Here is a 16722-nt window from a genome sequence, read left to right on the forward strand (position 1 = left end):
CATACATTATACACATCACACATTATACACATCATACATTATACACATCATACATTATACACAGCATACATTATACACATCATACATTATACACTTCATACATTATACACATCATACATTATACACATCATACATTACACACATCATACATTATACACATCATCCATTATACATATCATACATTATACACATCACACATGATACACATCACAATTTATACACATAACACATTATACACATCATACATTATACACCTCACACATTATAGACACCACACATTATACACATCATACATTATACACTTCATACATTATACACATCATACATTATACACATCATACATTACACACATCATACATTATACACATCATCCATTATACATATCATACATTATACACATCACACATGATACACATCACAATTTATACACATAACACATTATACACTTCATACATCATACACATCATACATTATACTCGTCACACAATATACACATCACACATTATACACTTCATACATTATACACATCACATAACACATTATACACAGCATACATTATACACATCATACATTATACACTTCATACATTATACACATCATACATTATACACATCATACATTACACACATCATACATTATACACATCATCCATTATACATATCATACATTATACACATCACACATGATACACATCACAATTTATACACATAACACATTATACACATCATACATTATACACCTCACACATTATAGACACCACACATTATACACATCATACATTATACACTTCATACATTATACACATCATACATTATACACATCATACATTACACACATCATACATTATACACATCATACATTATACACATCATACATTACACACATCATACATTATACACATCATACATTACACACATCATACATTATACACCTCACACATTATAGACACCACACATTATACACATTATAAACATCAAACCACACATTCTACACATCACACATTATCCACATCATACATTATACAAATCACATCACACATTATAAACATCATACATTATCCACATAAGATTACACACATCATACATTATACACATCACAAAGTATACACATCACACATTATATACATCATACATTATACACATAAGATTATAAACATCATACATTATCCACATCACACATTATCCACATCACACATTTTACACATCACACATTATACACATCACACATTATACACATCATAAGATTATACACATCACACATTATACACATCACACATTATACACATCATAATATTATACACATCATACATTATTCATATCACATATTATACACATCACACATTATACACATTATAAGATTATACACATCATACATATCACACATTTTACACATCACATCACACACCAAATTCAGCACACAGATCACATCACTGCCTCTAGCTCTGGAAACTACGATTTACAAATGTTGCTCTCTGGAGTGTTGGTTTCTGGAGTGTTGGGTTCTAGAGTGTTGGTTTGATGTTGGAGATTGTGGAATTCTGTGATTTGGAGTTGTGTCTACCCACCACTCCTAGTGGCATATCACACCCTCGTCAGTGGACCAACTTTGACCCCAAGGAGTTCCTGAGAGAGCTTCGGGCCCTGAAGGTCCAGGTAGACAGCTGGGAGGTGATGCTGGAGAAGGCTGACGTGGGACATGGCTACATGGACCGGCCCTGTCTCAACCCCCAAGACCCCGACTGTCCCCTCACTGCCCCCAACAAGAACACCACCAAGGTACACACACACACGCATGATGCAGAAACACACACACAGATGCACACACACACATCCATATTTATGTTGTTTGTACACATGCACACACCCATACAGACACAGACCCATTCACTATGTTGTTGTGTTGTAGCCCTTTGACTTGGCTCGCATCCTGACTGGCGGCTGCCATGGCCTCTCCAGGAAGTACATGCACTGGCAGGAAGAGCTGATTGTAGGGGGGACCACCAAGAACGGCACCGGACCACTACTCAGGTAAGAAAGAGAGAGAGAGAGAGAGAGAGAGAGAGAGAGAGAGGGCCTACAGCAGCACCTAGATCTTCTGCCCAGATTCTGTCAGACCTGGGCCCTGACAGTCAATCTCAGTAAGACAGAAATAATGGTGTTCCAAAATTCCATCTAGACACCGTTGCCCTAGAGCACACAAAAAACAATGCGTACCTCGACCTAAACATCAGCGCCACAGGTAACTTCCACAAAGCTGTGAACGATCTGAGAGACAAGGCAAGAAGGGCCTTCTACGCTGTCAAAAGGAACATAAAATTCAACATACCAATTAGGATCTAGCAAAAATATTTGAATCAGTTATAGAACCCATTGCCCTTTATGGTTGTGAGGTCTGGGGTCCGCTCACCAATCAAGAATTCACAAAATGGGACAAACACCAAATTGAGACTCTGCATGCAGAAATCTGCAAAAATATCCTCCGTGTACAATGTAAAACACCAAATAATGCATACAGAGCAGAATTAGGCTGATACCCGCTAATTATCAAAATCCAGAAAAGAGACGTTAAATTCTACAACCACCTAAAAGGAAGCGATTCCCAAACCTTCCAAAACAAAGCCATCACCTACAGAGAGATGAACTTGGAGAAGAGTCCCCTAAGCAAGCAGGTCATGGGGCTCTGTTCACAAACAGACCTCACAGAGCCCCAGGATAGTAACACAATTAGACCCAACCAAATCATGAAAAAACAAAAATAGTATTACTTGACACGTTGGAAAGAATTTACAAAAAAACAGATCAAACTAGAATGCTATTTGGCCCTAAACAGAGAGTATACAATGGCAGAATACCTGACCACTGTGACTGACCCAAAATTAAGGACATCTTTGACTATGTACAGACTCAGTGAGCATAGCCTTGCTATTGAGAAAGGCCGCCATAGGCAGACAAGGCTCTCAAGAGGAGACAGGCTATTTGCACACTACCCACAAAATGAGGTGGAAACTGAGCTGCACTTCCTAACCTCCTGCCAAATGTATGACCATATTAGAGACACATATTTCCCTCAGATTACACAGACCCACATATAATTCGAAAACAAATCCAATTTTGATGAACTCCCATATCTACTGGGTGAAATACCACAGTGTGTAATCACAGCAGCAAGATTTGTGAGGGCAACCAGTGAAGAACAAACACCATTGTAAATACAACCCATATTTATGTTTATTTATTTTCCCTTTTGTACTTTATCTATTTGCACATCATTACAACACCATATATAGACATAATATGACATTTGAAATGTCTTTATTCTTTTGGAACTGTCACGACTTCCTCCGAAGTCGGTCCCTCTCCTTGTTCGGGTGACTTTTTGGTTAATTTTCGATTTCACTTGCTTTGGCAATATAAACATTTCCCATACCGATAAAGCCCTTAAATTGAATTGAATTGAGAGAGAAAGAAAGAAGAGAGAGAGAGAGTGAAAGAGAGGGGAAAGAGAGAGGAGAGAGAGGGAGAGAGAGTGTATGTGTATATATACAGTGGATTTAGTGTCCAGGCAGCACAGCCAGAGTTGAGCAGGAACAGCTGGAGCTCTTAGATTTCAATGGAATCTGCTAATGACTGCAAGATTTACAGCACTGCACACACACACACACACACACACACACACACACACACACACACACACACACACACACACACACACACACACACACACACACACACACACCACTTAAAACGCACACTAACACTCAGTTGGCCAGGCTACATACTGTACATGTATACATAAACAAAGTGCACTCCAAGTAACATTAAGTGTTCATCCAAAATGGCACCCCATTCCCTATATAGTTCCCTATTGTCTCTGGTGAAAGTAGTGCACTACATAGGGAATAGAGTGCTATTTGGGACAAATCCTTAGTGTAGGTCAGAATGCACAGTAAGCACTTTCTGCCTGGCATGGTTTGTAGAGAACTGGACTATGGAGATTTGTTTGTGATTTAACAAATGCCCTGGAGATTATCTAATTAAAGTGCAGTTTAAAGTAGGCAGGCACTAGTTCCCTTTAACTCTAAACACACATATACACACATATACACACACACACACACACACACTCACTCAGACTCACACATACATGAACACACACACACACACACAGTGTGTATTTCTTTGTTTTTGTGATTGTATTTTTGCTTGGTTGGCAGGGACTGGCCATTAGAGATGTGGGTGTGTTTATGTGTATTCGTGTGTGTGTGAGTCTGAGTGAGCATGTGTGTTTGTGTGTGTTCACATTAGTATGCGTGTGTTATTTAGCTGCCCAAGGGGATTTTTAGGCGGGCCGCGGGCATAGCGGGCATGGCATTTTTGCTGCTGCTTACAGGCCTTTTAGCTGCCTGGAATTGCATCTCTGAAACTGCCCACAGTGGCACTACCCATGATGCATGCTGCCTACATCACCTATACTAGCTGATGCCACTTTTATTACCCACAAAGATTAAGGCTAATGTCAGCCCAGGATCTCTGTAACATAATAATAATAATAATAATAATAATACTGTCAGCCCAGGATCTCTGTAACATAATAATAATAATAATAATAATAATAATAATACTGTCAGCCCAGGATCTCTGTAACATAATAATAATAATAATAATAATAATACTGTCAGCCCAGGATCTCTGTAACATAATAATAATAATAATAATAATACTGTCAGCCCAGGATCTCTGTAACATAATAATAATAATAATAATAATAATACTGTCAGCCCAGGATCTCTGTAACATAATAATAATAATAATAATAATAATACTGTCAGCCCAGGATCTCTGTAACATAATAATATTATCAGCCCAGGATCTATAACATAATAATAATATCAGCCCGGGATCTCTAACAAAATAATATTATCAGCCCAGGACCTATAACATAATAATATTATCAGCCCAGGATCTATAACATAATAATATTATCAGCCCAGGATCTATAACATAATAATAATATCAGCCCGGGATCTCTAACATAATAATATTATCAGCCCAGGATCTCTAACATAATAATATTATCAGCCCAGGATCTCTAACATAATAATATTATCAGCCCAGGATCTCTAACATAATAATAATATCAGCCCAGGATCTATAACATAATAATATTATCAGCCCAGGATCTCTAACATAATAATACTGTCAGCCCAGGATCTCTGTAACATAATAATATTATCAGCCCAGGATCTATAACATAATAATATTATCAGCCCAGGATCTATAACATAATAATATTATCAGCCCAGGATCTCTAACATAATAATACTGTCAGCCCAGGATCTCTGTCACATAATAATAATAATAATAATAATATCAGCCCAGGATCTCTAACATAATAATATTATCAGCCCAGGATCTATAACATAATAATATTATCAGCCCAGGATCTCTAACATAATAATATTATCAGCCCAGGATCTCTAACATAATAATAATATCAGCCCAGGATCTATAACATAATAATATTATCAGCCCAGGATCTATAACATAGTAATAATATCAGCCCAGGGTCTCTAACATAATAATATTATCAGCCCAGGATCTATAACATAATAATATTATCAGCCCAGGATCTATAACATAATAATAATATCAGCCCAGGATCTCTAACATAATAATATTATCAGCCCAGGATCTATAACATAATAATATTATCAGCCCAGGATCTATAACATAATAATAATATCAGCCCAGGATACAATTCCATTGACTCAGGGGTGTTGGCTGGTGTGTGTGTTTGTGTTTGTGTGTGTGTGTGTGTGTGTGTGCGCGTGTGTGTCTTTGAGGTTAGGGCTAGATATGTGTGGTAGAGCACTAGTTGAAAAAGACTCCAGCAAACTGGTGATGTATAGATCTTAAACCAGTGACCTCCTTCAGGGTTTGTATAGGAGGATGTGTCCCCCTCGGCCCTCACTGATTGCTACAGTATATCATGAAAAGGTTGCTGTGGACTGTGGAGCCTCCAGTGCAGGGGTTCCCAAACTGTTTGGGCCCACGACCCCGTTTTGATGTCTGAAATTCTAGCGACCCCAACCATGTGAATTTTTTGTTGTATTTAACAGCCAATGTTTACTTTTTTATTCGGGGCTATGACAGTCAACTGCAAATTAGTCTGACATAATGTATCTTATCTCACCACCACTAATGAGATGGGTGTGCTGCATGTCATGTCAGAGCATCTCATAGGTAGGTGGAGTGGTCAACAGTGTGCACCTCATCTCTGCTTTCAAATCCTACCTGGATCGATATTTTGTTTTAATTCAGACAAGAGCACTGAATCCAGCTTCACATAGATATTAGCTGGCAAAGGGTACCATTCGTTTTATGGTGCTTTCATTACAACTGTGAAAAATACGAGGTCAAATCATGACTTCAATGATCTTCAGGTCAGAGTTCCCGAGTTGGAATTCCGAGTTGGATGAATGTTCAAAACAATTTCCCTCAGTCGGCGCTCGTTTTTTACCGAGTTCCCAGTTGTCTTGAACACGTTTAAGTCGGAGACTTCCGAGTTCCCAGTTGTTTTGAATGCTCAGAGGGAGAGCGCAGGGTATTCCCTTTGAGTCAGGAACCAAAACTCCTCCGTAGTGACCCGTGAATGCGTTGTCTGCAGCATTTGTTCACATGACAGCTCGATCAGCTGTTCAATTTCACTTACCGGCATGTCAATAGTCAAATGGATTGGGAAGTAGGTCCCAAAGTGCTCTTCCAAGTGTTGGAGGTGAGCAGTCACTTTCTGATGCTCTTTTCTGTTAGAAACATGCACAGCCGAGGAAACGGGGCAAGGTTCACTTTTGAAAGACTCTCTCTCCAATAATAATAATTTCCTCTGAATGCACTAATTCTGTCACTCATCTGTAGAATGTTTTTGTATTTCCCCTGCATGCTTGTGTTCAGTTTGTTCAGTTTCCCAAATATGTCAGTTACATAAGCAATGAGACACATTTTCTTTTCATTACATAGAAAGTCAACCAAGTCTGTAATTTTACATCCATTGTGAATGACAACAGTTCCTCTCTCAATGCAAAACATCTTTCCACACTCCCCCACGATAACCACCAAGCCTCGGTGTGAAATAGAACATCGTCATGCTCTGATCCCATATCGCCACATAGTTTTGTGAACAGGCGAGCGCGCAGTTGATGCGGATTGATGTAGTTTACAATCAGTATATCTCCGAGTTCTGTGCTCAGCTCTTTTGCTGCCAGTTGCTCTCGGTGTATCATACAATGTGTCCATATGGCAGAGGGAGACTCATTCATAACTAGAGTACAGAGGCCTGCCCAGCGTCCCACCATAGATGGAGCCACATCTGTGCTAAAGTCTGATATTCACTCACATGGAATCTGTTTTTCGTCAATATGGCCACGCAGCTCACTGAACATCCCTTGTGCCGTTTCATGCTCAGGTATCGTGAGACAAAACAATATGTCCTCAAGAATAGCATCCCCCAACATGTAGAGCAAACAAAAGTCAATGCATGGGCATCTCGGCCCTCACAGGTAACGTCCATTTGGAGAGCATAAGCTGGGGAGTTTGAGTCGTTCAAGCAGAGTTTCCTTTTGATGGCTAGCAATAGCATAAATTCTTTGTTTCACGGTGTTATCTGAAAAGGGCATTGATGTGAGTTTCTGTGCTTCTACCTCCCCAAAAATTGTTTTCACCATATCAATTGCAGCCGGTAATATCAAAGTCTCTGCAATAGTGTGTGGTTTCATAGCGTAGCGGGCCGAGCCATTCACCGTGGGAATGATTCAAATGCAACTGTCAAGAGTGGCCTTTTCCCATGATCTAATGGCTCTCTATAAGCAAAAGTATGTGGACACCCCTTCAAATTAGTGGATTTGGTTATTTCAGCCACACCCGTTGCTGACAGGTGTATAAATTCATTTACACAGCCATATAATCTCCATAGACAGACATTGGCAGTAGAATGGCCTTACTGAAGAGCTCAGTGACTCAACATGGTATCATCATAGGATGTCACCTTTCCAACAAGTCAGTTCGTAAAATGTCTGCCCTGCTAGAGCTGCCCCACTCAACTGTAAGTGCTGTTATTGTGAAGTGGAAACGTTTAGAGGCAACAACGGCTCAGCCGCGAAGTGGTAGGCCACACAAGCTCACAGAACGGGACCGCCGAGTGCTGAAGCGCGTAGCGTGTATAAATTGTTCATCCTCGGTTGCAGCATTCACTACCGAGTTTCAAACTGCCTCTAGAAGTAACGGCAGCACAAGAACTGTTTGTCGGGAGCTTCATGGCATGGGTTTCCATGGCCGAGCAGCCGCACACAAGCCTAAGATCACCATGCGCAATGCCAAGTATCGGCTGGAGTGGTGTAAAGTTCAACGCCATTGGACTTTAGAGCAGTGGAAATGCATTCTCTGGAGTGATTAATCACTTTTCTCCATCTGGCAGTCCGATTGATGAATCTGAAATTTGGAAGATGCCAGGAGAACGCTACCTGCCCCAATGTATACTGCAAACTGTAAAGTTTGGTGGATGACGAATAATGGTCTGGGGCTGTTTTTCATGGTTCGGGCTAGGCCCCTTAGTTCCAGTGAAGGCAAATCTTAATGCTACAGCATACAATAACATTCTAGACGATTCTGTGCTTCCAACTTTGTGGCAACAATTTGGGGAAGGCCCTTTCCCGTTTCAGCATTACAATGAACCCGTGCACAAAGTGAGGTCCATACAGAAATGGTTTGTCGAGATCAGTATGGAAGAAGTTGACTGGCCTCAATCCTATTGAATACCTTTGGGATAAATTGGATCGCCGACTGCGAGCCAGGCCTAATCGCCCAACCTCACTAATGCTCTTGTGGCTGAATGGAAGCAAGTCCCCACATCAATGTTCCAACATCTAGTGGAAAGCCTTCCCAGAAGATTGGAGGCTGTTATAGCAGCAAAAGTGGGACCAAGTCCATATTAATGCCCATGATTTTGGAATGAAATGTTCGACGAGTAGGTTTCCACGTACTTTTGGTCATGTAGTGTTTATATATATATACATTTAGGAAATTCTCCCTCGACCCCATTTTCATATCAGACGACCCCTAGTTTGGGAACCGCTGCTCCAGTGAATCTGACGTGATCTCTCTGTTGTGTGTGTGTGTGTGTGTAGTGCCCAGGCATTACAGACCATGTTCCAGCTGATGACCCCTAAGCAGATGTTTGAGCACCTGAAGGGCTATGAGGAGGTGTCCCATATCAACTGGAACCAAGACAAGGCCGCAGCCATACTGGAGGCCTGGCAGAGGAAATACTCAGAGGTAATGCTGTGTATGTTTGTGTGTGTGTGAGTGTACAGTGTAGTTTACTGTACTAGGAGCCACACAGAGTGTACTGTAAAAACATGCTGTGTAGAGAGAGAGAATGGCATTCCTGTCTATGGCAGATGTAATGTGCACATTCCAGCCCCTGTCCTCCTGTCCTCCTCCCCTTCCTCTCCCCCTCTGCCTTCCCTCCCCCTCAGTCCAGTTGCTCCTGTGTGGGCCTAAGAGGGAGATGGAAGAGGACGGGAGGAAACGGTCCCTCTCTGCCCTAGTTTGGAGGCAGCACTAGCAGCAGCAGCTTATGATATAATGCACTATGGCTGTGATAGTTTCAAGAAGGCCCTAGCAATGCACTGAATATGTATCATGGTTTTCTCCATCCTGGTAGGGTGCACATTTTAGTTTTAGCCCAGCATTAACAGATGTGAAGTCTGGGCCCCCTAGTACAGCCCGTGCCACCTATCTGAAGCTGAAGTTTGGGCCCTCCAGTACAGCCCATGCCACCTATCTGAAACTGAAGTCTGGGCCCCCCAGTACAGCCCATGCCACCTATCTGAAACTGAAGTCTGGGCCCCCCAGTACAGCCCATGCCACCTATCTGAAGCTAAAGTCTGGGCCCTCCAGTATAGCCCATGCCCTTTATCTGAAGCTGAAGTCTGGGACCCCTAATACAGTCCATGCCACCTATCTGAAGCTGAAGTTTGGGCCCTCCAGTACAGCCCATACCCCTTATCTGAAGCTGAAGTCTGGGCCCCTAGTACAGCCCATGCCACCTATCTGAAGCTGAAGTCTGGGCCCCCCAGTAGAGCCCATGCCCCCTATCTGAAGCTGAAGTTTGGGCCCTCCAGTACAGCCCATGCCCCCTATCTGAAGCTGAAGTCTGGGCCCTCCAGTACAGCCCATGCCCCTTATCTGAAGCTGAAGTCTGGGCCCCCCAGTACAGCCCATGCACCCTATCTGAAGCTGAAGTCTGGGCCCTCCAGTACAGCCCATGCCCCCTATCTGAAGCTGAAGTCTGGGCCCTCCAGTACAGCCCATGCCCCTTATCTGAAGCTGAAGTTTGGGACCCCTAATACAGCCCATGCCCCTTATCTGAAGATGAAGTCTGGGCCCCCCAATACAGCCCATGCACCCTATCTGAAGCTGAAGTCTGGGCCCTCCAGTACAGCCCATGCCCCCTATCTGAAGCTGAAGTCTGGGCCCTCCAGTACAGCCCATGCCCCCTATCTGAAGCTGAAGTCTGAGCCCCCCAGTACAGCCCATGCACCCTATCTGAAGCTGAAGTCTGGGCCCCCCAGTACAGCCCATGCCACCTATCTGAAGCTGAAGTCTGGGCCCTGCAGTACAGCTCATGCCCCTTATTTGAAGCTGAAGTCTGGGCCCCGCAGTACAGCCCATGCCCCCTATCTGAAGCTGAAGTCTGGGCCCTCCAGTACAGCCCATGCCCCCTATCTGAAGCTGAAGTCTGAGCCCCCCAGTAGGCCCCGTATCTGAACTTGCAACCTGGCTTACCCCATATGTAAGCCTGGTCCTCCAGTAGAGAGTGGTCCCAGTAGTGGTGTGTGGCGGTGGGTTAGAGTTGGGGGCTGTGCAGGGGAGAGCAGGACATCTGGAAAACATCAACCTGGTGCTGAATCTTTTGAACACACACGCACGCACACACAATCTCTTTCCCAGCTGCAGACCCATTGATGGCTCATGTGTGACATCAACTGGTCTTTGTTTTTAAGGTCTCAACCCCTGCTCCATGCGATATGACCCAGTGTGTGTGTGTGTGTGTGTGTGTGTGTGTGTGTGTGTCAGCCACTCATTTTTGGGGGCCAGTGTTCAGTGTAAGGGAACAGGTGTGATCATTTGTTTGAGAGAACTGTGTTTTTATCAATCTCTTCTAACCATCAGGGGCACAGACCACACATCTACTGTGTGTGGTGTGTCCGTGCATGCATGCATGTGTGTGTGTGTGTTTCTATGCTTGTGGGTTTGTCAATGAAATAGTGCTCTGGTAAGCATCAGTGAAAGAGTCCAGAGATGCACTGAGTTTTATAATGTGTGTATTTGTGTGTGTGTTTATGGAGGTCACAGCTGCAGTACTGTACTATCTTAGAGCCTCTCCTACTCACTCCAACTCACTCCAACCTGTTATTTAGCTGACTCTCTCTCTCTATCTGTCTCTCTCCCGCTGTCCCTCTCTCTCTCCCCCTCTCTCTCTCTCTATTCAAGGGAAACATATGTTTACATTGCCAAACCAAGTGAAATAGATAATAAACAAAAGTGAAATAAACAATTAAAATTACACTCAAAGTTCCAAAGGAATAAAGACATTCTTTCTCTCTCTCTCTCTGCCTCTCTCTCTCTCTCTCTCTCTCTCTCTCTCTCTCCCCATCCTCTCTCTCCCTCCCTCTCTCCCCAGGCGGTAAAGCAGAGTGTAGCAGCCAACTCGTCTCAGAAAGTGTTGACGTTTACCACCACCACTCTGGAAGACATCCTCAAGTCTTTCTCTGATGTCAGCATCATACGAGTGGCCAGCGGCTACCTGCTCATGGTGAGACTGACAACACACACCTGGGGCTCAACACACTTAATCAACTATACCTCTGTGTGTGTGTGTGTGTGTGTGTGTGTGTGTGTGTGTGTGTGTGTGTGTGTGTGTGTGTGTGTGTGTGTGTGTGTGTGTGTGTAAGCGTGTGTGTGTGTGTGTGTGTGTGTGTGTGTGTGTGTGTGTGTGTGTGTGTGTGTGTGTGTGTGTGTGTGAGCGTTAACATGCTCTCTCTCTCTCTCTCTGTGTAGTTGGCCTATGCGTGTCTGACCATGCTACGCTGGGATTGTGCTAAGTCTCAGGGAGCTGTCGGACTGGCTGGTGTCCTCTTGGTGGCGCTGTCTGTGGCTGCAGGCCTGGGGCTCTGCTCTCTCCTGGGCATATCTTTCAATGCTGCCACCACACAGGTAGCACACACACACAACATACAACACACATAACACACACACCCACACTAACACACAGGTGACATACACTACCTTGGAAACATCTGGGGTCACTTAGAAATGTCCCTGTTTTCTATGAAAACATACATGAAATGAGTTGCAAAATGAATAGGAAATATAGTCAAGACGTTGACAAGCTTATAAATAATGATTTTTAATTGAAATAATAATTGTGTCCTTCAAACTTTGCTTTTGTCAAAGAATCCTCCATTTGCAGCAATTACTGCCTTGGAGACCTTTGGCATTCTTGTTGTCAATTTGTTGAGGTAATCTGAAGAGATTTCACCCCATGCTTCCTGAAGCACCTCCCACAAGTTGGATTGGCTTGATGGACACTTCTTACGTACCATACGGTCAAGCTGCTCCCACAACAGCTCAATAGGGTGAGGTCCGGTGACTGTGCTGGCCACTCCATTATAGACAGAATACCAGCTGACTGCTCCTTCCCTAAATAGTTCTTGCATAGTTTGAAGCTGTGCTTTGGGTCATTGTCCTGTTGTAGGAGGAAATTGGCTCCAATTAAGCACCGTCCACACAGTATGGCATTGTGTTGCAAAATGAGGTGATAGCCTTCCTTCTTCAAGATCCCTTTTACCCTGTACAAATCTCCCACTTTACCACCACCAAAGCGCCCCAGACCATCACATTGCCTCCACCGTGCTTGACAAATGGCGTCAAGCACTCCTCCACCATCTTTTCTCTGCATCTCACCAATGTTCTTCTTTGTGATACGAACACCTCAAACTTAGATTTGTCTGTCCATAACACTTTTTTCCAATCTTCCTCTGTCCAGTGTCTGTGTTCTGTTGCCCATCGTATTCTTTTCTTTTTATTGTCCAGTCTGATATATGGCTTTTTCTTTGCAACTCTGCCTAATGAAGCTGCCAGTTGAGATCTTGTGAGGTGTCTGTTTCTCAAACTAGACACTCTCATGTACTTGTCTTCTTGCTCAGTTGTGCACCGGGCCCTCCCACTCCTCTTTCTATTCTGGTTAGAGCCAGTTTGTGCTGTTCTGTGAAGGGAGTAGTACAGTTGTGGCCAAAAGTTTTGAGAATGACACAAATATTAATTTTCACATAGTTTGCTGCTTCAGTGTCTTTAGATATTTTTGTCAGATGTTACTATGGAATACTGAAGTATAATTACAAGCATTTCATAAGTGTCAAAGGCTTTTATTGGCAATTACATGAAGTTGATGCAAAGAGTCAATATTTGCAGTGTTGACCCTGGCAATATTTGCAGTGGGGCCCTGGCATGCTGTCAATTAACTTCTGGGCCACATCCTGACTGATGGCAGTGCATTCTTGCATAATCAATGCTTGGAGTTTGTCAGAATTTGTGGGTTTTTGTTTGTCCACCGGCCTCTTGAGGATTGACCACGAGTTCTCAATGGGATTAAGGTCTGGGGAGTTTCCTGGCCATGGACCCAAAATGTCGATGTTTTGTTCCCCGAGCCACTTAGTTATCACTTTGCTCCATCATGCTGGAAAAGGCATTGTTCGTCACCAAACTGCTCCTGGATGGTTGGGAGAAGTTGCTCTCGGAGGATGTGTTGGTACCATTCTTTATACATGGCAGTGTTCTTAGGCAAAATTGTGAGTGAGCCCACTCCCTTGGCTGAGAAGCAACCCCACACATGAATGGTCTCAGGATGCTTTACTGTTGGCATGACACAGGACTGATGGTAGCGCTCACCTTGTCTTCTCCGGACAAGCTTTTTTCCGGATGCCCCAAACAATCGGAAAGGGGATTCATCATAGAAAATGACTTAACCCCCGTCCTCAGCAGTCCAATCCCTGTACCTTTTGCAGAATATCAGTCTGTCCCTGATGTTTTTCCTGTAGAGAAGTGGCTTCTTTGCTGCCATTCTTGACACCAGGCCATCCTCCAAAAGTCTTTGCCTCACTGTGCAATCTTACTGTCAGCAATATCCTTGCTTGTGAAGCTCTTTTTGTGCAAAGCAATGATGACGGCACATGTTTCCTTGCAGGTAACCATGGTTGACAGAGGAAGAACAATGATTCAAAGCACCACCCTCCTTTTGAAGCTTCCAGTCTGTTATTTGAAATCAATCAGCATGACAGAGTGATCTCCATCCTTGTCCTCATCAACACTCACACCTGTGTTAACGAGAGAATCACTGACATGATGTCAGCTTGTCCTTTTGTGGTTGGGCTGAAATGCAGTGGAAATGTTTTTTGCATGGCAAAGAGGGACTTTGCAATTAATTGCAATTCATCTGATCACTCTTCGTAACATTCTGGAGTATATGCAAATTGCCATCATACAAACTGAGGCAGCAGACTTTGTGGAAATTAATATTTGTGTCATTCTCAAAACCTTTGGCCACGACTGTACACAGCGTTGTGCGAGATCTTCAGTTTCTTGGCAATTTCTTGAATGGAATAGCCTTCATTTCCTAGAACAAACAAGAATAGACTGACACGTTTCAGAAGGCCATTTTGAGCTTGTAATCGAACCCACAAATGCTGATGCTCCAGATACTCAACTAGTCTAAAGAAGGACAGTTTTATTGCTTCTTTAATCAGGTTTCAGTACGCCTATGTAGATATTCCATAGAAAAATCTGCCGTTTCCAGCTACAGTAGTCATTCACAACATTAACAATGTCTACACTGTATTTCTGATCAATTTGATGTAATTTTAATGGACAAATAAATGTGCTTTTCTTTCAAAAACAAGGATATTTCTAAGTGACCCCAAACTTTTGATGTGTTACCTACACTACCATTCAATCAGTCAAAGGTTAAAAACACTGCCTCCTGCACATACTGTAGGCAGACTTCAGTAACACAACAGACACACAGACTGACTAACTGGGGTGTGTGTGTGTGTGTGTGTGTGTGTGTGTGTGTGTGTGTGTGTGTGTGTGTGTGTGTGTGTGTGTGTGTGTGTGTGTGTGTTGTGTGTGTGTGTGTGTGCGCGCGCGTGTGTGTGTGTGTGCGCGCATGTGTATGTGTGTGTGTGTGTGTGTGTGTATGTGTGTGTATGTGTGTGTGTGTGTGTGTGTGTGTGTTTCAGGTGCTTCCGTTCCTGGCACTAGGTGTAGGTGTAGATGATGTGTTTCTCCTGGCCCATGCCTTCAGTGAGACGGGACAGAACAAGAGGATCCCATTTGAGGTGAGACACATCAACAACAACAACAACACTATGCTTCCACACCACACTGATCACATAGGGCATGGCATCTTCAACCCCCACTATTCTGAGAGCTAATCGCGACCAGTTTTGCCTTATTTAAAGCATAATGAATATGATTGTATGAACAGGGGGAACCTGATCCTAGATCAGTACTCTAAGTCACTTTTTTAGATATGGGCTCTGGGGAAGATTGAAAGCAAACCTATTCCTCCCCCTTCCCTCTCTCCCTCTCTCTGTCTCCCCCTCCTCTCATCCCTCACCTAGACGAATGTGTCTGAGCCTGTCTTCACCTGTGATGCAACATCAAACACACACAGGCACACACAGGCACACACAGGCACACACAGGCACACACACACACACACACACACACACACACACACACACACACACACACACACACACACACACACACACACACGTCTATAGGAGCGTACTTTGTATACACTAATGCATAGGATGTGGGCTCTTGAGGTCTGGGGTACTAAAATGGTTGTTAGAGTGTATTTTTTATTTGATTTATTTCACCTTTATTTAACCAGGTAGGCTAGTTGAGAACAAGTTCTCATTTACAACTGCGACCTGGCCAAGATAAAGCACAGCGGTTCGACACATACAACAACAGAGTTACACATGGGATAAACAAACATACAGTCAGAAATACAGTACAAAAAAGAAAAATCTATATACAGTGAGTGCAAATGAGGTAAGGTAAGGGAGGTAAGGCAATAAATATGCCATGGTGGCCAAAAGAGGAGTTGGCTTTAGGGGTGACCAGTGAGATATACCTGCTGGAGCGCGTGCTACTATGGTGCTGCTATGGTGACCAGTGAGCTGAGATAAGGCGGGGCTTTACCTAGCAGAGACTTGTAGATGACCTGGAGCCAATGGGTTTGGCGACGAGTATGAAGTGAGGGCCAGCCAACGAGAGCGTACAGGTCGCAGTGGTGGGTAATATATGGGGCTTTGGTGACAAAACGGATGTCACTGTGATAAATTGCATCCAATTTGTTGAGTAGAGTGTTGGAGGCTATTTTATGGATCGGTAGGATCGGTAGGATGGTCAGTTTTATGAGGGTATGTTTGGCAGCATGAGTGAAGGATGCTTTGTTGCAAAATAGGAAGCCGATTCTAGATTTAATTTTGGATTGGAGATGTTTAATGTGAGTCTGGAAGGAGAGTTTACAGTCTAGCCAGACACCTAGGTATTTGTATTTGTACCTGCGTGTGTGTGTGTGTGTGTGTGTGTG

The 16722-nt window shown here is 43.3% G+C and overlaps 1 protein-coding gene across 5 annotated transcripts in view; it reads left to right on the plus strand.

Moving 5' to 3' along the window:
- Positions 1-16722, plus strand: part of LOC115200404 (protein patched homolog 1) — a 148044-nt gene that overhangs the window by 48739 nt on the left and 82583 nt on the right. For all 5 annotated transcript variants that reach the window (XM_029763456.1, XM_029763457.1, XM_029763458.1 and 2 more), the window contains exons 6-11: positions 1574-1775; positions 1906-2027; positions 9179-9326; positions 11740-11871; positions 12117-12272; positions 15353-15451. In XM_029763456.1, coding sequence (XP_029619316.1) covers positions 1574-1775; positions 1906-2027; positions 9179-9326; positions 11740-11871; positions 12117-12272; positions 15353-15451 — 859 coding nt within the window. The remainder of the gene's footprint in view (positions 1-1573; positions 1776-1905; positions 2028-9178; positions 9327-11739; positions 11872-12116; positions 12273-15352; positions 15452-16722) is intronic.

This window comes from Salmo trutta, chromosome 9, assembly GCF_901001165.1.
Source record: "Salmo trutta chromosome 9, fSalTru1.1, whole genome shotgun sequence".
Lineage (NCBI taxonomy): Eukaryota > Metazoa > Chordata > Actinopteri > Salmoniformes > Salmonidae > Salmo > Salmo trutta.